This window comes from Elaeis guineensis, chromosome 1, assembly GCF_000442705.2.
Source record: "Elaeis guineensis isolate ETL-2024a chromosome 1, EG11, whole genome shotgun sequence".
In the NCBI taxonomy this organism is placed as follows: Eukaryota; Viridiplantae; Streptophyta; class Magnoliopsida; order Arecales; family Arecaceae; genus Elaeis; species Elaeis guineensis.
The window spans coordinates 155,549,376-155,568,017 of NC_025993.2; the positions used below are offsets into that span (position 1 = coordinate 155,549,376).

Genomic DNA, 18,642 nt, shown 5'->3' on the forward strand with positions numbered 1-18,642 from the left:
CATCTATTTCTATTGGATATCTTGAGGTTGATTGAAGGGCATACTCTATTTCAAGCTTTCCATATTTATAGAGAAGCAAATGGGTTTGCAAACTGGATGGTTGTCATATGTTGAGAACCATTCTGCCGATATACTTTGGGTAAATTTTACTTCTATTCGTTCTACATTTACAATAAATTTATTTTTAAAATTTATGGGGTGTATCCATATAAGGAATGTATGATTTATCTGTTTCATCGAAAAAAAGAAAAGAAAAGAGAGAGAAAAAAAGGAAAATTTAGTGTGATTTCTCATAGAGTAGAGAGGAAAGGGAAAAAATGAAAGTAATAATTAAAGGCCTATTTGGAAAATCCAACAAGATGGAGCTAGACTTTCCATTGGATCATGGATTCCATAATCTATTTAAATAAGATCTATACCAACCCAATTCCTCTCCAGCTCAAATCCTGTAGGAGAAAAAAAAGACCTCTATAGAATTAATTTTTTTTTTTTAATCTTGTAGTCCAATAAGTTGATAGATGAGATGTAGATCAAAACTACGATGGACCTTTCCATAGAAAATCCAGCTCAATCATGTTGGATTTCCTAAACAAGTCCTAACAAGAAAGATAGGTCAGTCAAACTATTGCTTTGCAGCCTCAGAAGATTTTTACTATGGTCTTTTGTCTATTATATGAGAATCTAGCGTCCAAGATGATTGAATGTGCCTGTGAGTTATGACGTCTGGCTTGTGGGCATCACATTTCCCTGCAGCCTTTTATTCTGATGTGCAATGTGTATCACAGGAAACCTGATTTGGGAAAAGGGTATCCCTTTATCAGAACCAATCAAATATTTCTTTTCTTATAGAGTTGTGATCACAAATTTAGGTTAAAAAAAAAAAAAAATAGCCCCATCCTTTGGACCAACCAGCTATAAAATATAACTCATCAATTCCTTAGGCTGGCCAGCTTTGAAGTGCCAGTATTGCTAGGTGAGAGGAGTAAGATGATGTCCCTTTTTTTGATGATAGATGATGTCCGTTTCATGTGCCCAACTGCCCACTGTCCCCTCTCCGGACCATCACTTCTGAACGTTAATCAAGGCTCTGAAACGCAGATCTTACTGCATTTGAGCTCAGATTATTAAAAATAAATTAGTCAGAAGACAGGAGAAACCTGGCCCATCTCTCATTTATTATCCAACAAGAGCAACCATAATTTCCTGCTTTTTATCCTATAGAATGTGAGTCCATGTAAGAGTTTTAATAGTGAATAGTGTTTTAACTGATTTCATGATCACGAGTATCGTCCAAGTTGATTTCATTATCATGATTACTGTCCAAGTTTTCATTTCGATTAAATCAAAGTTAAATAGGGGAAATTAGTTCTCATTTTGATTAAATCATTATAACAGATGTCCATGAAATCTTGAAAAATTATATCCCATATAATATAAAAGTGAAAATAATAATTCTACTACCAAAAAGAGAAAAAAAAAAATGAAAATGAAAAATAGCATATCTCATATTAGATAAAAATAAAATTTATCAGCATGCAAGTTCAGTGAAAGATGTTCCATGTCCCCAATCAACTCAAGATACCGCAAAATTAGGCTATTGTCCCGTCAGTTGCACCTCTGCATGGCCTGAAAGGAGCCTCCTGTGCTCAAATTATGGAATGCGTCTTTCAGAGTGTATGTTACATATAACTTTTGCATCATCTACTTAACATGATTATTTGTTACAGTAATTCTCAACTGTACTACTCCCTCCCCAGAAATTCAACTAATTGCATCGACATGAAATAAATAATAAAGGGTGTGGTAGATGGCAGTTAAGGAACCACTTCAATGACAAGTGCAGGTAGGTAGGTAGTTGGGAGCCAAGTCCAAATGAGCACTACATATACATGACCACCTTGTTCAGGATCCATACCAAACCCCCCTCCATCCCTATCAAATTGTTCACTAGAGAGCAGTGCCAAAATTGATGGCCTCCAAGGTTGAAGCTGAAGTGGAGGTAAAGTCCCCTGCAGACAATTTTTGGGGAGCCCTAAGGGATTCCACAGCTCTCTTCCCCAGGATCTTCCCTGAACAGTACAAGAGCATCGAGACTGTTGAGGGTGATGGGAAGAGCGCCGGCACCATCCGGCTCCTGAAATATGCTGAAGGTAGGGAAACTAAAGATCCTAAACCATAGAGTCCCATTCCCTCCATCAAGCCTTCTTTAATTGTGGCTTGCTGGATCTTTATTTTGGGCTCCAAACTTGTTTCTTAATTTGAATTTCTAAGACGTAATTATTGTTTTAGTGTGAATATGTCAGGTGGTAGTTGACTCGGGAATCAAGTGAAGGGGAATCTAAATTCTCTCTGATCTCCCAAAATTTATCTACAAGTATAGATTCTTCTCCAGCTTAGAGGAATCAGACAGGAAGAGTTGTCCCACTTGTCCAACTTAAACTATGGTCCCAAGAGCAGTAAAAATCGTGTGTGATCTCACAAAATTTAATTCTAAATTCTTTCTTTCTTTTTTTGGTACAAACAGATGATCACACGACTCTAAAACAAGTACAATCTAAAAAATCAGAAAATAAAATATCTTGTAGGTCCAATCTCCGATGTGCTCTACAATAAAGGATGCAACCCATAAATTCTTTCTCGTTCAAAGCAATGTCAGCAAACAATTTGGCACAAACTCTTCTTGACAGAATACTACTAACAGTAACAGAAAACAAAAGTAATACTAAACGAGCATCAAGTGAGCTCGGTTCTATCAAGAGTTGCTCAGATTTGCAAATTAATTTGTGTTTGTATCATGTATGGGTTGTGGCAGGGGCTCCGATTGTCACATTCGCCAAGGAGAGGGTCGAGGTGGCTGACGATGGAAACAAGCTGGTGTCGTATAGTGTGATAGATGGGGAGCTGGTGAGCTTTTACAAACCCTTCAAGGTTACTCTTCAGGTGGTTCCAAAGAGTGATGGTGGCTTGGTCAAGTGGTGGCTCGAGTACGATAAGGTAAACGAAGAGGTGCCCCAGCCGGACTTCATCCTGGGGACTGCAGTCAAGACCTTCAAAGACCTGGATGCTTACCTCCTCCAAAAGTAAATGTCCAAGTGGAGTTATTGGATGGGCCGCTTGTGTTGGAAGCATCTCTATGATAGATAGCCTTGTGATGCATGACGCTCTTGTAGCTTATGGGTCCTTGGTGTTTGGTTTTCTGCTACCCTCTTTGAAGCATCCATCTTTTCTACCCAAAAAAAAAAAAGTATCAATTTTCTTTCTTCTTATTAAATAACAGTAAGCAAAGTTCAATTCCTACCAAGCAAAATCCTTCTTCCTGCAACTATTAGCAAGGGATGGTACAACATACAATGCTGTTGATAGCTTGATACACAGGATGGGGCACATGAAATTTTTGAGCTTTTATTATCGTTTACTACACCTATTCCCCGCAAGTGAACTATGATTTCACTGAGATGGATCGGTCAACGATTAGAAGGAGAAGCTTTAAGTTCAAATAAGGAAATAAAAAAAAAAAAAAAAAACTAAAAAGGCCTATGCTGCATCATTATTGTTTTTCTTTTCTTTTTTCGTACGCATTAGTGTGATATCATATGAATATTATTATAGCCCAAATCCCAAGCCCATCTAGCAAGATCCAAGCCCAAAAAAAAAAAAAAAAAAAAAAAGAAAAACGAAAACAGGGGAAATCGGGAAGAAGACTCCCGATAGGAGTCTTCTTCTCCGATGAGACCTTGGTGATCGAGAGTCCTAGGATCTCCCGGAGTCCTAGAGCTCTCTATAAAAAGACCCTCCCCTTCCTTAGAAGCCGATCATCGGTCCTCTTCCCCTCTCTTTTTCTCTGATTTTCCGATCGGAGCCACGGATACTCGTTTTGTTCCCATCGTGATTGCTCACCGACGAGGTCACCGGAGGCCGAAGTAAGTTATTCCTCCACTTCCTCTCTTCTTTTTCCTCCTTCCCGTGCCTTTGTGCGCGACTGCCGGCGACGGGTGTCGTCGATTTTTGGTCGGAGAAGAGACCCCTGTTTTGGTCTATTCTTCTCTTGGATTTTCCGACGCCGGCGATCACAACCGACCGCCGGCCTTGCCTCTCCGAACCCGGGAGAGTGGCCCCCTCTGCCGCCGGCCTCCGCCGTGACGGCCGTGGCCTGAACGGCCCGACAAAGGAGGGGACCCGTCAGTCCCCTGTTTCGGCCAGGAAGAAGCCCGAGAAAAAGAAGAAAAAAAAGAAGAAAAAGAGAAAAGAAAAAGAAGAAAAAAAGAAGAAAAAGAGAAAAGAAAAAGAAGAGAAAGAAGAGAAAAAAAAAAGAGAGAGAAAAAGAAAAGGGAGAGAGAGACTTTCTCTCTCTACTCTCTCTCTCTTAGATTTTTAGGATTTATGAAATTAAAAAAAAATATTATTATTAATAATAATAATTAAAAAAAATATAAGAAGAGTTTTCATGGATTAGTCCGAAAATCCGGGATGCTGTCGTCAAATTGATCCATGTAAGGACATTGGATTTTAATAAATTTTAATTTTTTAATTCGATAAAATTTTGATCAAACAATATGATATTTGACGTATCAGGTCCGGAGAAGGATTTTCAAGATTTCTAGAATCTTTAGTTTGAATTTTCTTTTGAGGTAAGTAGTGTTTACTTTTAATGAATTTATCTGATAAATTATAAATTCTGAATTAAATAAATTCATGGCATGTTTGTGATTGAAAATATTTATTGAAAATAATTGTTGAAATTATTTGTGATTGAAATTAATTGTAGAAATTATCTATGAAGTTATTTGTTGCAAAATTATTATGATGATGTATGATCATAATGAATGATATGATTGATTTGACTCGAATATTATTTATTTATATTATTTTTGAAAATAATATATGAATTGGAAGACAATATGAATTGACAACCTGACTATGTAAAGGACCCCGCCAATGGGGGTATATGCGTTGGCAATTGATTGTCCTGAGGATTTATGTCGCCAGCGAGACCAGCGACATGTCGCAAGAGAGACCAGCGACAAACCGCCAGCGAGACCAGCGATTCCAAAGGACTTGGCTGTCAGATGATTCGCAGCCCACCGCAAGCAGATACGCGGTACTATGACCCTGCCACAGGAAAAATATGGTCATAGTCATGGTTGGTAAGAAGAATTTAAGTAATTGATGAATTTAAGATGATAAGCATAATTGAAAATTCTGATGAATTGAATTTTATATGATTGATAGTAAGATTATGATTTCATGAAATTACATATTGATTTTATTATTATCAGTAAATCGATATGTATAGTATTATTGCCTGATTCATTCAGTTAAAGGTATACACTGCTTACTGGGCTATTTAGCTCATGATAAGTTTTATGTTTTTCTTTACAGATCCAAAAAATTAGCATGATGCGGAATTTCGGTTGGAAGAGCGATTAGAGATAGAGTTAACTCATTTGATTTAGGATTTTTTTTTAGAATTGATTCAAGACTTTTATTTTAAGTGTTGACTTTGTCAGACAATTTTTTTTTTTTTTGGACACTGAGTTTTGATTTGTTATTTGAACTAAAGTTTGATTATTAAAAATTGAAAAAAAATTATTTAACTTTATGTGTAAGATATCATGATGAAATGCCTTGCATGCTTATGAAAAAAAAATTTTATGAGTATGCGACGGTTGCCATGACCCTCGATTCACAATCTCGGGTCGGGGGCGTGACAATTAATATAGTATCAGAGCATAAGTAGATAGAAAAAGACATGTAGAATAGAATGAGCGAGTGATGGGTAGATATTAAGAAATTTGAGAGATTAGTTATGATGATTATGATCTGACCTATCTCAAGTAAGTTTATGACCTTATTAAGGATAAGTTATTATCTCGAATTTGTCATAGGTCAAAATACCTCCACAACGAATGAAGAATACTCAAGAAGCGATAGGAGGGACATCAAATCCACTTGACGATAACACTCCCCAATTGAATAGCGGCACATCTCAGCAGGAGAGAATCTTTGATCCTACCGAAAATACTCCGACAGTACAGGAGGAGCCGAATATAACTCAACTAATGCAAACTCTGATCGGAGTAGTTCAAACACAACAATAGTTACTTCAACAACAATATGCATAGCCACGTCAGCATTTTCCACCGATACCTGGACATGGAGAACATCCAATGTAGAGAAACAATATCGTCGAGTTTAAGAAGCTAGCCCCTCCAGCTTTCAAAGGGACCATCGAGCCACTGGAAGCAGATAACTGGATTATGGAAATGGAGAAGGCATTCGCCGTGCAAGAATGCCACGATGAAGAGAAGATCTGCTACACAGCATATCTGTTACAAGGCGAGGCATACAACTGATGGCGTATACTTGAACAAAAATATGAACATGATAGGATACCACTCACTTGGGAGAGATTTCAAGATGAATTCTTTGACAAGTACTTCCCCCGAAGTGTCAGAATACAGAAAGAGCATGAGTTTATTTATCTGAAACAGGAAAACAGATCCGTTGCAGAATATGAAGCTAAATTCACAGAGTTAGCCAAGTTTGTTCCAAGATTAGTTGAGATTGAGCTAGACAGAGTACATAAATTTGAAATGGAATTGAAGACAGAAATTAGAAAACAAGTTGTACCCTATGAGTTAACTACTTATGCCTCAATTGTGAATAAAGCTCTGATAATTGAGAGAGAAGTTAATGAAGCACATGCGGAGAGAGAACGGAATCAGAAGAAGAGAAATAGGTTTGGTGAAACTCAAGGATGAAATCAGAATAATAAGAGATCAGCAAAGAAGCCAGCAAATGATAAGAATCATGAGAATGAGACAACTAGATGTTCGAGATATGGTCGAAGAGAGCATGAGTCTTCTAATTGCCCATGGAATACTGGTTCTTGTTTTAGCTGCGAACAGAAAGGACACAAAATTACAGATTGCCCCCAGAAGAATGAGAATAGACCCACACAAATAAAGGATGGAGGTCAAAGGCCGAAAACTCAAGGAAGGATCTATGCACTCACACAACAGGATGCTCAGGCCTCTAATGCTGTGGTGACAGTTATCATTCCTATATCTGGTATTCCTGCTTCAGTTTTGTTTGATTCTGGTGCTACATACTCCTTTATATCCACTACTTTTATTAGACAACATGATATAGTATGTGAACCTATGAAAACTAAATTATATGTTGAGACACCAGTAGGTGGTATTTTGATTACCGAAAGTGTGTGCAAGTCATGTAGTATCAGAATAGGAGAAAGAGAATTACCGACAGATTTGGTGGTCCTGGATATGCATGATTTCGATGTCATTCTAGGAATGGATTGACTTGCTACTTATCATGCATCTGTGGATTGTTATGGAAAGAGAGTGAACTTTCATATACAGAAAGAATTGACATTCAGTTTTGATGGAAGTACAGGAATCACCCCTCCACGTATTATTTCATTTGTGCAAGCTAGACAGATGCTAAGAAAGGGATGTAGAGGTAACCTAGTATCAATAAAGAATAAAGAACATGATGAATTGAAGTTACAGGATATTCCTATCGTAAATAAATTTTCGGATGTATTCATTGATGATTTAATCAGACTACCACCAGACAGAGAAATTGAATTTACCATTGAGTTGGCGCCCAATACCAGTCCGATTTCTAAAGCTCCTTATAGAATGACCCCTATGGAGTTAAAGGAGTTTAAAGATCAATTACAGGATTTGTTGGATAAAGGTTTTATAAGGCCTAGTGTATCTCCTTGGAGAGCTCCAGTCTTATTTGTAAAGAAGAAAGATGGTAGTATGAGACTTTGTATCGACTATAGAGAGTTGAATAAGAACACTATCAGAAATAAGTATCCTCTACCTCGAATCGATGATTTGTTTGATCAACTGCAAGGTGCACAAGTCTTTTCTAAAATTGATTTTCGTTCAGGATATCATCAGTTAAAAATCAAAATAGAGGACATACCAAAGACTGTATTTAGAACTCGTTATGGACATTATGAATTTCTAGTGATGCCATTTGGGTTAACCAATACTCCAGCGGCCTTTATGGATTTAATGAACAGAATATTCAGATCCTATCTTGATAAATTTGTTGTCGTATTTATTGACGATATCTTGATATATTTAAGGAGCAAATTAGAGCATGAAGAATATTTACGATGTGTACTATAAATATTGAGGAAAGAAAAGTTTTATGCCAAATTTAAGAAGTGTGAATTTTGGTCGAACAAAATAGTCTTTTTAGGACACATCATGTCTAAGGATGAAATTTCTGTGGATCCAACAAAAGTGGAAGCTGTGATGCAGTGGAACAGACCTACAAATATTTCCGAAATTCGAAGCTTTCTGGGAATGGTAGGTTATTACAGACGATTTGTAGAAGGATTCTTCCGTATAGCTGCACCTTTGACTCGTCTTACTCAAAAAGGGGTTAAATTCGAGTGGATCGAAGATTGTGAACAGAGTTTTCAAGAGTTAAAACAATGATTAGTTTCAGCCCCTATCCTTACTATACCAACAGGAGATGAAGGATTCACAATATATAGTGATGCATCTAAAAAGAGACTAGGCTGTGTATTGATACAACATGGTAAGGTAGTGGCCTACGCCTCAAAACAATTGAAACCATATGAACAGAATTATCCAACACATGATTTGGAATTAGCTGCAGTGACTTTTATCTTAAAAATTTAGAGACATCACTTATACAGTGCGCAGTGTGAAGTGTTTACTGATCATAAGAGTTTGAAGTATATTTTTACACAGAAGGAATTAAACATGAGACAGAGAAGGTGGTTAGAACTGTTGAAAGATTATGATTTAACAATCCATTATCATTCTAGAAAAGCTAATGTCGTTGCTGATGCCCTTAGTAAAAAATTCATGAAAAATTTGGCAGTTTTAATCACACAGCAAAGTTAATTATTGGATGATATAAGAAAACTGAAATTAGACATCCGAATATATGACTCAACAATACGATTAGCCAACATGAGGGTTCAGCCAACACTCATTGAAAGAATTACAGTTGCCCCGAATGATGATCCACAACTAATGAAAATAAGAAATTCAGTGAAAGCTGGTGTTCAATCTGAATTCAAGATACATGATGATGGTTCGTTGAGGTTCGAAAACAGAATTTGCGTACCCAATGATTCAGTACTCAAGCATGAAATACTTCAGGAAGCACATCAGACCGGTTATACAGTTTATTCGGGAGGTACTAAGATGTATAGAGACTTAAAAGAAATATACTGGTAGAATAATATGAAGAGAGAGATCGCTCAATTCGTGGCTCAATATTTGGTGTGTCAACAAGTTAAAGCTGAACATCAGAGACCTGCGGGACTACTTCAACCTCTTGACATTCCAATATGGAAGTGGGAACATATCACTATAGATTTTGTAACTGGACTACCGAAGACTCCAAGTAAAAATGATGCAGCCTGGGTGATTGTGGATCGATTGACAAAGTCTGCACACTTTCTACCAATTAGAGTTGAATTTACTTTGGAAAGACTAGCAAAATTATATATGAAAGAAATTGTAAGGCTACATAAAATTTCAATGACCATCGTATCGGATCGAGATACCAGATTTGTATCACAGTTTTGGAAGAGCTTATACAAGGCATTAGGAACAAAATTAAACTTCAGTACAGCTTTTCATCTACAGATTGATGGTCAGTCAGAGAGAATTATTCAGATCTTAGAAGATATGTTGAGAACCTGTATTTTGGATATGAAAAATTCATGGGATGAGCATCTACCTTTGATTGAGTTTGCTTACAATAACAGTTATCAGGCCAGCATTGGTATGGCACCTTATGAAGCATTATATGATAGAAGATGTCGATCACCGATTCACTGGGATGATATTGGAGAGCGAAGAATATTAGGTCCCGAACTTGTTCAACAAGCAGTCGAAAAGATTCAATTAATTAAAGAACGACTTCGGGCAGCACAAAGCAGATAGAAAAGTTATGCAGATAATAGGAGACGAAAATTAGAATTTCAAATTGGTGATCATGTATTTCTCAAAGTATCTCCTTCAAAAGGAATCTCAAGATTTGGCATTCATGGCAAATTGAATCCTAGATATATGGGTCCGTTTAAGATTTTGGAAAGAATTGATGAGGTGGCTTATAGACTTGCCTTACCACCTTCACTTGCAGGAGTACATAATATTTTCATGTTTCTATGTTAAAGAAATATTTACTAGATCCAAGTCACATCGTGGAACTTGAACCATTGCAAGCTAGAAAGGAATTATCGTATGAAGAACATCCTGTACGGATCGTGGACCGTAAAGAACAAGTGCTGAGACGTCGCAACATTCCTTATGTCAAGATACAGTGGAGTCGACATTCGGAAAGAGAAGCTACTTGGGAACTAGAGGAAGAAATGAAGCAAAAATATCCCCAACTCTTCGAGACTACAGGTATGAAAAATTTCGAGGACGAAATTTTTTTTAGGGGTGAAGAATGTTATAGCCCAAAGCCCATTTAGCAAGACCCAAGCCCAAAAAAAGAAAAAATGAAAACAGGAGAAATCAGGAAGAAGACTTCCGATAGGAGTCTTCTTCTCCGATGAGACCTTGGTGATCGGGAGTCCTAGGACCTCCCGGAGTCCTAGGGCTCTCTATAAAAGACCCTCCCCTTCCTTAGAAGCCGATCGTCAATCCTCTTCCCCTCTCTTTCTCCCTGATTTCTCGATCGAAGCCGCGGATACTCATTTTGTTTCCGCCGTGATTGCTCACCGACGAGATCACCGAAGACCGAAGTAAGTTATTCCTCCACTTCCTCTCTTCTTTTCCCTTCTTCCCGTGCCTTTGTGCGCGACTGCCGGCGACAGATGTCATCGATTTTTGATCGAAGAAGAGACCCCTGTTTTGATCTCTTCTTCCCTTGGATTTTTCGACGCCGACGATCACAACCGACCGCCGGCCTTGCCTCTCCGAACCCGGAAGAGTGGCCCCCTCTGCCGCCGGCCTCCGTCGTGACGGTCGTGGCCTGAACAGCCCGGCAAAGGAGGGGACCCGCCGGTCCCCTGTTTCGGCCAGGAAGAAGCCCGAGAAAAAGAAGAAAAAAAAGAAGAAAAAGAGAAAAGAAAAAGAAGAAAAAGAGAAAAGAAAAAGAAGAAAAAGAAGAAAAAAAAAGAGAGAAAAAGAAAAGGGAGAGAGAGACTTTCTCTCTCTGCTCTCTCTCTTAGATTTTTAGGATTTATGAAATTAAAAAAAAATATTATTATTATTATTATTAATTAAAAGAAATATAAGAAGAGTTTCTATGGATTAGTCCGAAAATCTGGGATGCTGTCGTCAAATTGATCCATGTAAGGACATTGGATTTTAATAAATTTTAATTTTTTAATTTGATAAAATTTTGATCAAAAAATATGATATTTGATGTACCAGGTCCGGAGAAGGATTTTCAAGATTTCTAGAATTCCTAGTTTTGATTTTTTTTTGAGGTAAGTAGTGTTTACTTTTAATGAATTTATCTGATAAATTATAAATTCTGAATTAAATAAATTCATGGCATGCTTGTGATTGAAAATATTTATTGAAAATAATTGTTGAAATTATTTGTGATTGAAATTAATTGTAGAAATTATCTATGAAGTTATTTGTTGCAAAATTATTATGATGATGTATGATCATAATGAATGATATGATTGATTTGACTTGAATATTATTTATTTATATTATTTTTGAAAATAATATATGAATTGGAAGACAATATGAATTGACAATCTGACTATATAAAGGACCCCACCAATGGAGGCATATACGTTGGCAATTGATTGTCCTGAGGATTTATGTCGCCAGCGAGACCAGCGACATGTCGCTAGAGAGACCAGCGACAAACCACCAGCGAGATCAGCGGTTCCAAAGGACTTGGCTGCCAGATGATTCGCAGCTCACCGTAAGCAGATACGCGGTACTATGACCCTGCCACAGGAAAAATATGGTCATAGTCATGGTTGGTAAGAAGAACTTAAGTAATTGATGAATTTAAGATGATAAGCATAATTGAAAATTCTGATGAATTGAATTTTATATGATTGATAGTATGATTATGATTTCATGAAATTACATATTGATTTTGTTATTATCAGTAAATCGATATGTATAGTATTATTGCCTGATTCATTTAGTTAAAGGTATATACTGCTTCCTGGACTATTTAGCTCATGATGAGTTTTATGTTTTTATTTACAGATCCAGAAAATTAGCATGATGCGGGATTTCGGTTGGGAGAGCGATTAGAGATGGAGTTAGCTCATTTGATTTAGAATTTTTTTTTAGAATTGATTCAAGACTTTTATTTTAAGTGTTGACTTTGTCAAACAATTATTTTTCTTTTGGACACTGAGTTTTGATTTGTTATTTGAACTAAGGTTTGATTATTAAAAATTGAAAAAAATTATTTAACTTTATGTGTAAGATATCATGATGAAATACCTTGCATGCTTATGGAAAAAATTTTCTATGAGTATGCGGCGGTTGCCATGACCCTCGATTCACAATCTCAGGTCGGGGGCGTGACAAATATTAATGTTGAATTTGCATCTGCAGAAAATTTCTATTATGCATTGCTTTGACATGCACTCTCTTTTAAAGCATAAGATTTTTACTTGCAGAAACTCTAAAGATTTTACAAACAATTTAAAGAAAAAAAAGGCATTTCATAATAAATATTTTTTACTCTTGCTCATATTTCTTTTTGGAGAATAAAAAAAACAAGAGCAATACCATGTTAGCCCTAAAATAAAAGGAGCTACACTTTAGAGAGCCATAACAAAGATCATAATTTGCATAATTCAACAAAGAATGGATAACAAGATAAGGCACCCTTGATCACCCTTTATCAAATGGTGGATCATTTCTCCTGCAATTATCCAAGATATAGACAACATCCATAGTTCACAATCACAAAGTGGCCTGTCAAAAAAATGTGAAGAATCTCTGGTGTTTATTACCCAAAATTAAATTAATTATCAACCAACTATAATATGGATAACATAACATTGACCCACATTTAATTAATTAATGAGATCTTGACACTTGGAAGGATCATAGTTGGCTGTTCTTCATTTACATAGACCATACGTGAATAGTTTTATTACTATCTTAAAGAAAGTTATTTGGACAAAAGTTATTGAGGTTGGAGGACCGCCATAGAGGAGAAATAACTAGCGATGAAACTATCCAAAAGATGGTAGTTACTGCTAGAAATAACTACCAATCTGGATTATAAGAAGGGAAAGAGGCTTCATTTAGAATATTGCACACTTTTCTACAATAGCAGCAGCAGCAGCATATTTGGTAATAAAACCTAGATATGCCAGCCATGAATCTTAAGATTAGGAGTAAACCTCTTGAGTGGAAGATCCACCTTCTCTATACCATTTCCTGGAATTCTCGAATATTGATCTTAGTATCTTAATTATTTTGCATTATGATTACTTGGTATTCCTTCTCTTGTAATAGATGAATTGCACCATGAATCCCCTTGTTACTACATCAATCCTTATCCTCATGCAGCAAATGACAACTGTCATTATGATAATTATGACTATTATGATGATTGTGTTTCTAATCTGGATGATGACTATTCTAATTTGATTGCTGATTACTCTTATCCGATCAGAGGAATGATAACTATAACAAGGCATTAAATAATTTGATGAACTATCTCAACGCATTTCTAATACTTTGAAAACAAATCCATTTTCAAATTCGCAAAGCAGATTATAAATCTTCATTATCAAAGCATGGAAACGAACCCAATACTTCCTATCAATGATGGTACGCTCAACATCCACCAAGCCAAATTGTTTTGTAGTGAAACATCGGGCAAAAATATAAAAAGACAAATTGTAACCTCCCAAGCCATTCTGCTATCATATGAATTCTCTAGTGCAGATGGAGATGCAAATTGTAAACTGACAATCCAATATGGTGGACATAATGAGACCTCAAAACTCTCCCCAAAGAATGCATACTTTGATTATGAGCCCGGCTCATGGGAGAAAACAAGTTGGTTTATTGTAGGAATGCATCCTACCTCCCTTGAAAGCACTGTACTAGTTGTTGACACTCTCTGAACAGTAAAGGTGTGAGTTCCATACAGTTACTGATGAATGTAGAGAGAAGAATTTTATTTTTCAATACTCAAGAGGATATACAAAGGGCCTATATATACAGATATGTAGATCCAAATATAGAAAGAGAATAACAAGAATATGCCAAGGAATAATACCGTAGGATCCTTATTTAGATACATTTCTAATTAGGTCCAACCTTCTAGCACTCTCCCTCAAGATGAGGTGAAGATATCATGAAGCCTCATCTTGTCAACCAATCCAGAAAAAGAGGATAAGCTAAGTCTTTTGGTTAAAATATCCGCCACCTGATCGGATGATCGAATGAAGGTAATGTAGATCTGGCCCTGATCAATTTTCTCCTTGATAAAATGACGATCGATCTCGATGTATTTGGTACGATCGTGCTGTATCGGATTGCTCACAATCTCAATTGCTATCTTGCTGTCACAGTATAGTGGAAAAGAAAACTTGTTCAGGAGTCGTAACTCCTGAAGCAGCTTTTATAGCCAGAGAAGCTCATATATATATAGGGCCATTGCTCTGTACTCAGTTTCTGTCGATGATCGAGCCACCATTGACTGTTTCTTTCTCCTCCAGATAACTAAATTATCCCCTATATATGTGCAGTACCCAAAGGTAGACCGCCTATCATTCAATGACCCAACCCAATCTGCATCAGTGAATCCCTCTACCTGGAAGGTGTTGTGTCGGGAGAACAGCAAACTACGACCAGGACATCCTTTCAGGTTGCGCACTACTATGAAAACTCCCTCCATATGAGACTCTCATGGATCATACATGTACTGACTGATGACACTGACAGCGTAGACTATGTCAGGTCTCATATGTGAGAGATATATCAACCTCCCAATCAGTCACTAGTACCTCCCTCCATCAACTGGAGCTCCACCATCTGCCACTAGCCAATGATTCTAGTTTATTGAGGTAACAGCAGGCCTATACCCCAACATCCCAGTCTCAGAAAGCAAATCCAATGCATCTTCCATTGTGACAGAAAATTTTCTCTGGATGATCGCGCAACCTCTATGCCCAGAAAATATCTTTGTGCACATGGGTCTTTCACCTCGAATACTTGCTTCAGCTTTTTCTTGAGTTGCTTAATCTCATAATGGTTCTCTTATGATTACAATATCATCAATATAAACCAAAAGTATAGTTTTCTTTCTCTTGAAATGCCTATAGAACAGAGTATTATCTGCATTACTCTGTCTATATTCTATTCCTCACAGCCCAACTGAATCAATCAAATCAAGTGCGAGGGGACTGCTTGAAGCCATACAGTAAGCACTTTAGCTTGCAGACTTTTTCAGCAGTTGCTCTAGTCTCAAATCCCGATGGTATCTGCATGTATACCTCCTCTTGAAGGTCTCCGTAAAGAAATGTATTCTTCACATCTAACTGATGTAACTCCCAGTCAAAGTTAGCTGCACATGATATCAACGTTCGAACAGAATTCATCTTGGCCACTGAAGTGAAGGTCTCTCATAGTCTACTCTATATGTCTGAGTGTAGCCCTTTGCTACTAGCTGAGCTTTGTATCTTTTTATCTTGCCCTCTAGAGTCTGCTTTACAGTGTACACCCACTTACACCCCATAGGGCACTTATTAGCGATAGAATGACTAAATCCTACGTCTGATTTTTGGACAAAGCACTCATGTCTTCCAACATCGCTTCCTTCAACTTAGGTTCTGTCATAGCCTTTTGCCAGATACTAAGAATACAGATAAAGTCTAATGCAGCTACAAAATATTGATAAGATGGAGACATATTCTTATATGAAACATAGTTAGCTATATCGTAACGATAACGAGCAGGAGGAACAATTGGGCGAGTACCCTTCTACTTTGCAATAGGGATGTCACGATCAGAATTGGAAGGAGTAGCTAGAATAGTATTACCATTATGATTTAAGAACTCTGGAGAAGAAGAATCTGGAGAAGAAGCTTCAAGCGATGGAGGTATCTGGACAGTTGGTGCATGTACCTGGACTCTTCACTATCCTAATATCAGGCTTCCCCTAGACATCATCATTACGATACTCCCTCTAGACACCAGAATATCCAGGAATGCAGAGAAACTCTCTCAGAAGAAATAATTCTGGTGCCCCACTATCTGATGGATGACTCCCATAGTATGTTTCATTTTTTCAAAAAGTAACATCCATAGTAACGAACATCTGTCACTTAGGAGGATAATAATACATGTACCCCTTCTGAGTAGTAGAGTAACTGACAAAGACACATTTTAACGCTTGTGGATCTAATTTGCTTACTGAGGGTCTATGATTCTGAGCAAAACAAACACATCCAAACACTCTAGGAGGGATCACATAATCGGTAGACCCCTTCAAGCACTATATGAGAGACTTAAATCTAAATATCCTGAGAGGCATACGATTGATTAAGTATGCAGCGGTCAAGACAGCCTCACCTCATAAAAATTTAAAAACTTGCATGGTAAAAAATAAGGGCCGGACTACCTCCAATAAATATCTATTTTTCTGCTCAGCAACCTCATTTTAAGTAGGAGTGTCAACACAGGTGGTTTGATAAAGAATTCTATGAGTATGAAGGTACGTACGAAACTACTGATTAATATATTCGGTGCCATTATCAAAATGTAGAATTTTAACCTTGGCACCAAACTGAGTATCCATTAGTTTATGAAACTCCTTGAAGCAGTTTAAAGTTTCATTCTTCTCCTTCAACAAATATACCCAAGTTACTCAATTAAAATAATCAATAAAAGTAACAAACCACCTATGGTCCATAATAGTAGTAGTGCTACATGGATCCCACACATCAAAGTGAATTATAATAAAAGGTTCAGAACTTTTAACCCTAGACACAGGAAACACTCCCCTGGTATGTTTAGCCAACTCACAATAATCACAAACTAACAAGAATTTATTACAATTATTCGATAGAGAAGGAAATAAACGACTAAGAACAAAAAAAAGAATATGATCTAGCCTACGATGGTGTAACACAAGTTTTGAAGTGGCACCTTCAGCAGACAATACATACCCCTTTAAAGAAGACTCCACACTGCTCCCACCACCTTCTAGGTAATATAGTTCATTGTACAACATACCACCCCCAAGTATCTTTCCCATTTTCAGCTCCTGAAACAGACAATAAGAAGGCTAAAATATGATAGAGCAATTCAAATCTCTAGTAATAGAGCTAATAGAGAGTAAGTTTGTGAAAAAAGATGAGATATGCAATACTGATGATAATCTCAAACTATGGATACAGTCATTTTTCCTGAAATAGAGGTAAAAGATCCATCAGTAATATGGACCTTGTCCCGATCTGAATATGATGAATATGAAATGAAACTATTAGATGCACCTGTTATGTGACTGGATGCTTCTGAGTCTATTATTCAGGAGTTGGATGTCCCATCTACATAATTAAATATATGTGCTAAATTATATGGAGTACCTGATTGGACAAAAAGAGAGGAATCAAGATATCCGTTCTGGTGGCTAGGCTACTTCAGAGCAGAGGATATGGTGCCAGAGGATGACTCATATTTTTCCATCATTCATCGAAGGGTCTGATACTCCTCTACAAATAAGCTATGTGCGGCGTCCTCAGTCTCCTCAGAGAGATTGGCTTGGGCAGATCGATGACTATGACTCCAACCTCCAGGTCTTCCATGACCACCACTATGACCACTACCTCAACTACCACGCCCAGGCTGATTTGGACGACCATGGAAATCCCAGCAAAATGTCTTGATGTATCCAAACTACTTGCAATGAAAGCACACCTTTTTACCCAACTATTGTGGCTGTATAATAAGAGCAGATTTTATAATACTACTGGATTCGAAGGTCACTCATCATCGTATCTCCTCGCTCAAAATAATAGAGAAGACTGGACCCAGACTAGGCGATATATCTCTGGCTAGAAGCTGAACTTTAACAGACTCAAACTTCGAATTCAAGCCGTACAGAAAGTCCTGAACTCATTCTTCCTCTAAATGCTTTTGGAATCCATCAACATCAATAGAGCATTATAGAACAAAAGTTCTATAATGATCTGCTTCAGATCCGAGATGCTTCAACTCGGTGGCATACTTCGTAATAGATAAATCTCCCTAACGGAGCTGATGCAATTGAGAATGTATCTCAAAAGCTTGGATGGAATTCTGCTTCTGAGAGAACATCTAGGCCATCATCTCTCAGACCTCATGTGCAGTCTCCAGTAGCTGCACACTTCTGGTCATACTTTGTGTCATGGTATTGAGAAGACACGCCAGAACAACAGAGTTCTCCATTCTCTATTGAGCTACATCCTACTCACCATTAGCAGACTTCCTCTTCGTGCCGGTGAGATATTCTTCCAAGCCTCACTCTTGAACAAGTAGACGAGTGCTCCTCTCCCATTGTAGATATATTGCTGGGCCATCAAGTTTTACAGCCATCTAAAGAACATTTAACGACCCACTGTCTTTTGATGAACCATTAGATTGAGTGACCATTGTAATAAGCCAACCTAGTAGA

General features: G+C 37.3%; 1 protein-coding gene and 1 pseudogene across 1 annotated transcript; both read left to right on the top strand.

Annotated features, from left to right (window-relative positions):
* Positions 1 to 1,913: 1,913 nt before the first annotated feature.
* LOC105039177 (MLP-like protein 423) lies at positions 1,914 to 3,259 on the top strand. The gene is made up of 2 exons (XM_010915234.4): positions 1,914 to 2,150; positions 2,813 to 3,259. The coding sequence occupies exons 1-2, from the start codon at positions 1,970 to 1,972 to the stop codon at positions 3,082 to 3,084; spliced, it is 453 nt and encodes a 150-aa protein (XP_010913536.1). The 5' UTR covers positions 1,914 to 1,969; the 3' UTR covers positions 3,085 to 3,259.
* LOC140856715 (uncharacterized) lies at positions 3,152 to 17,875 on the top strand (annotated as a pseudogene).
* Positions 17,876 to 18,642: the final 767 nt, after the last annotated feature.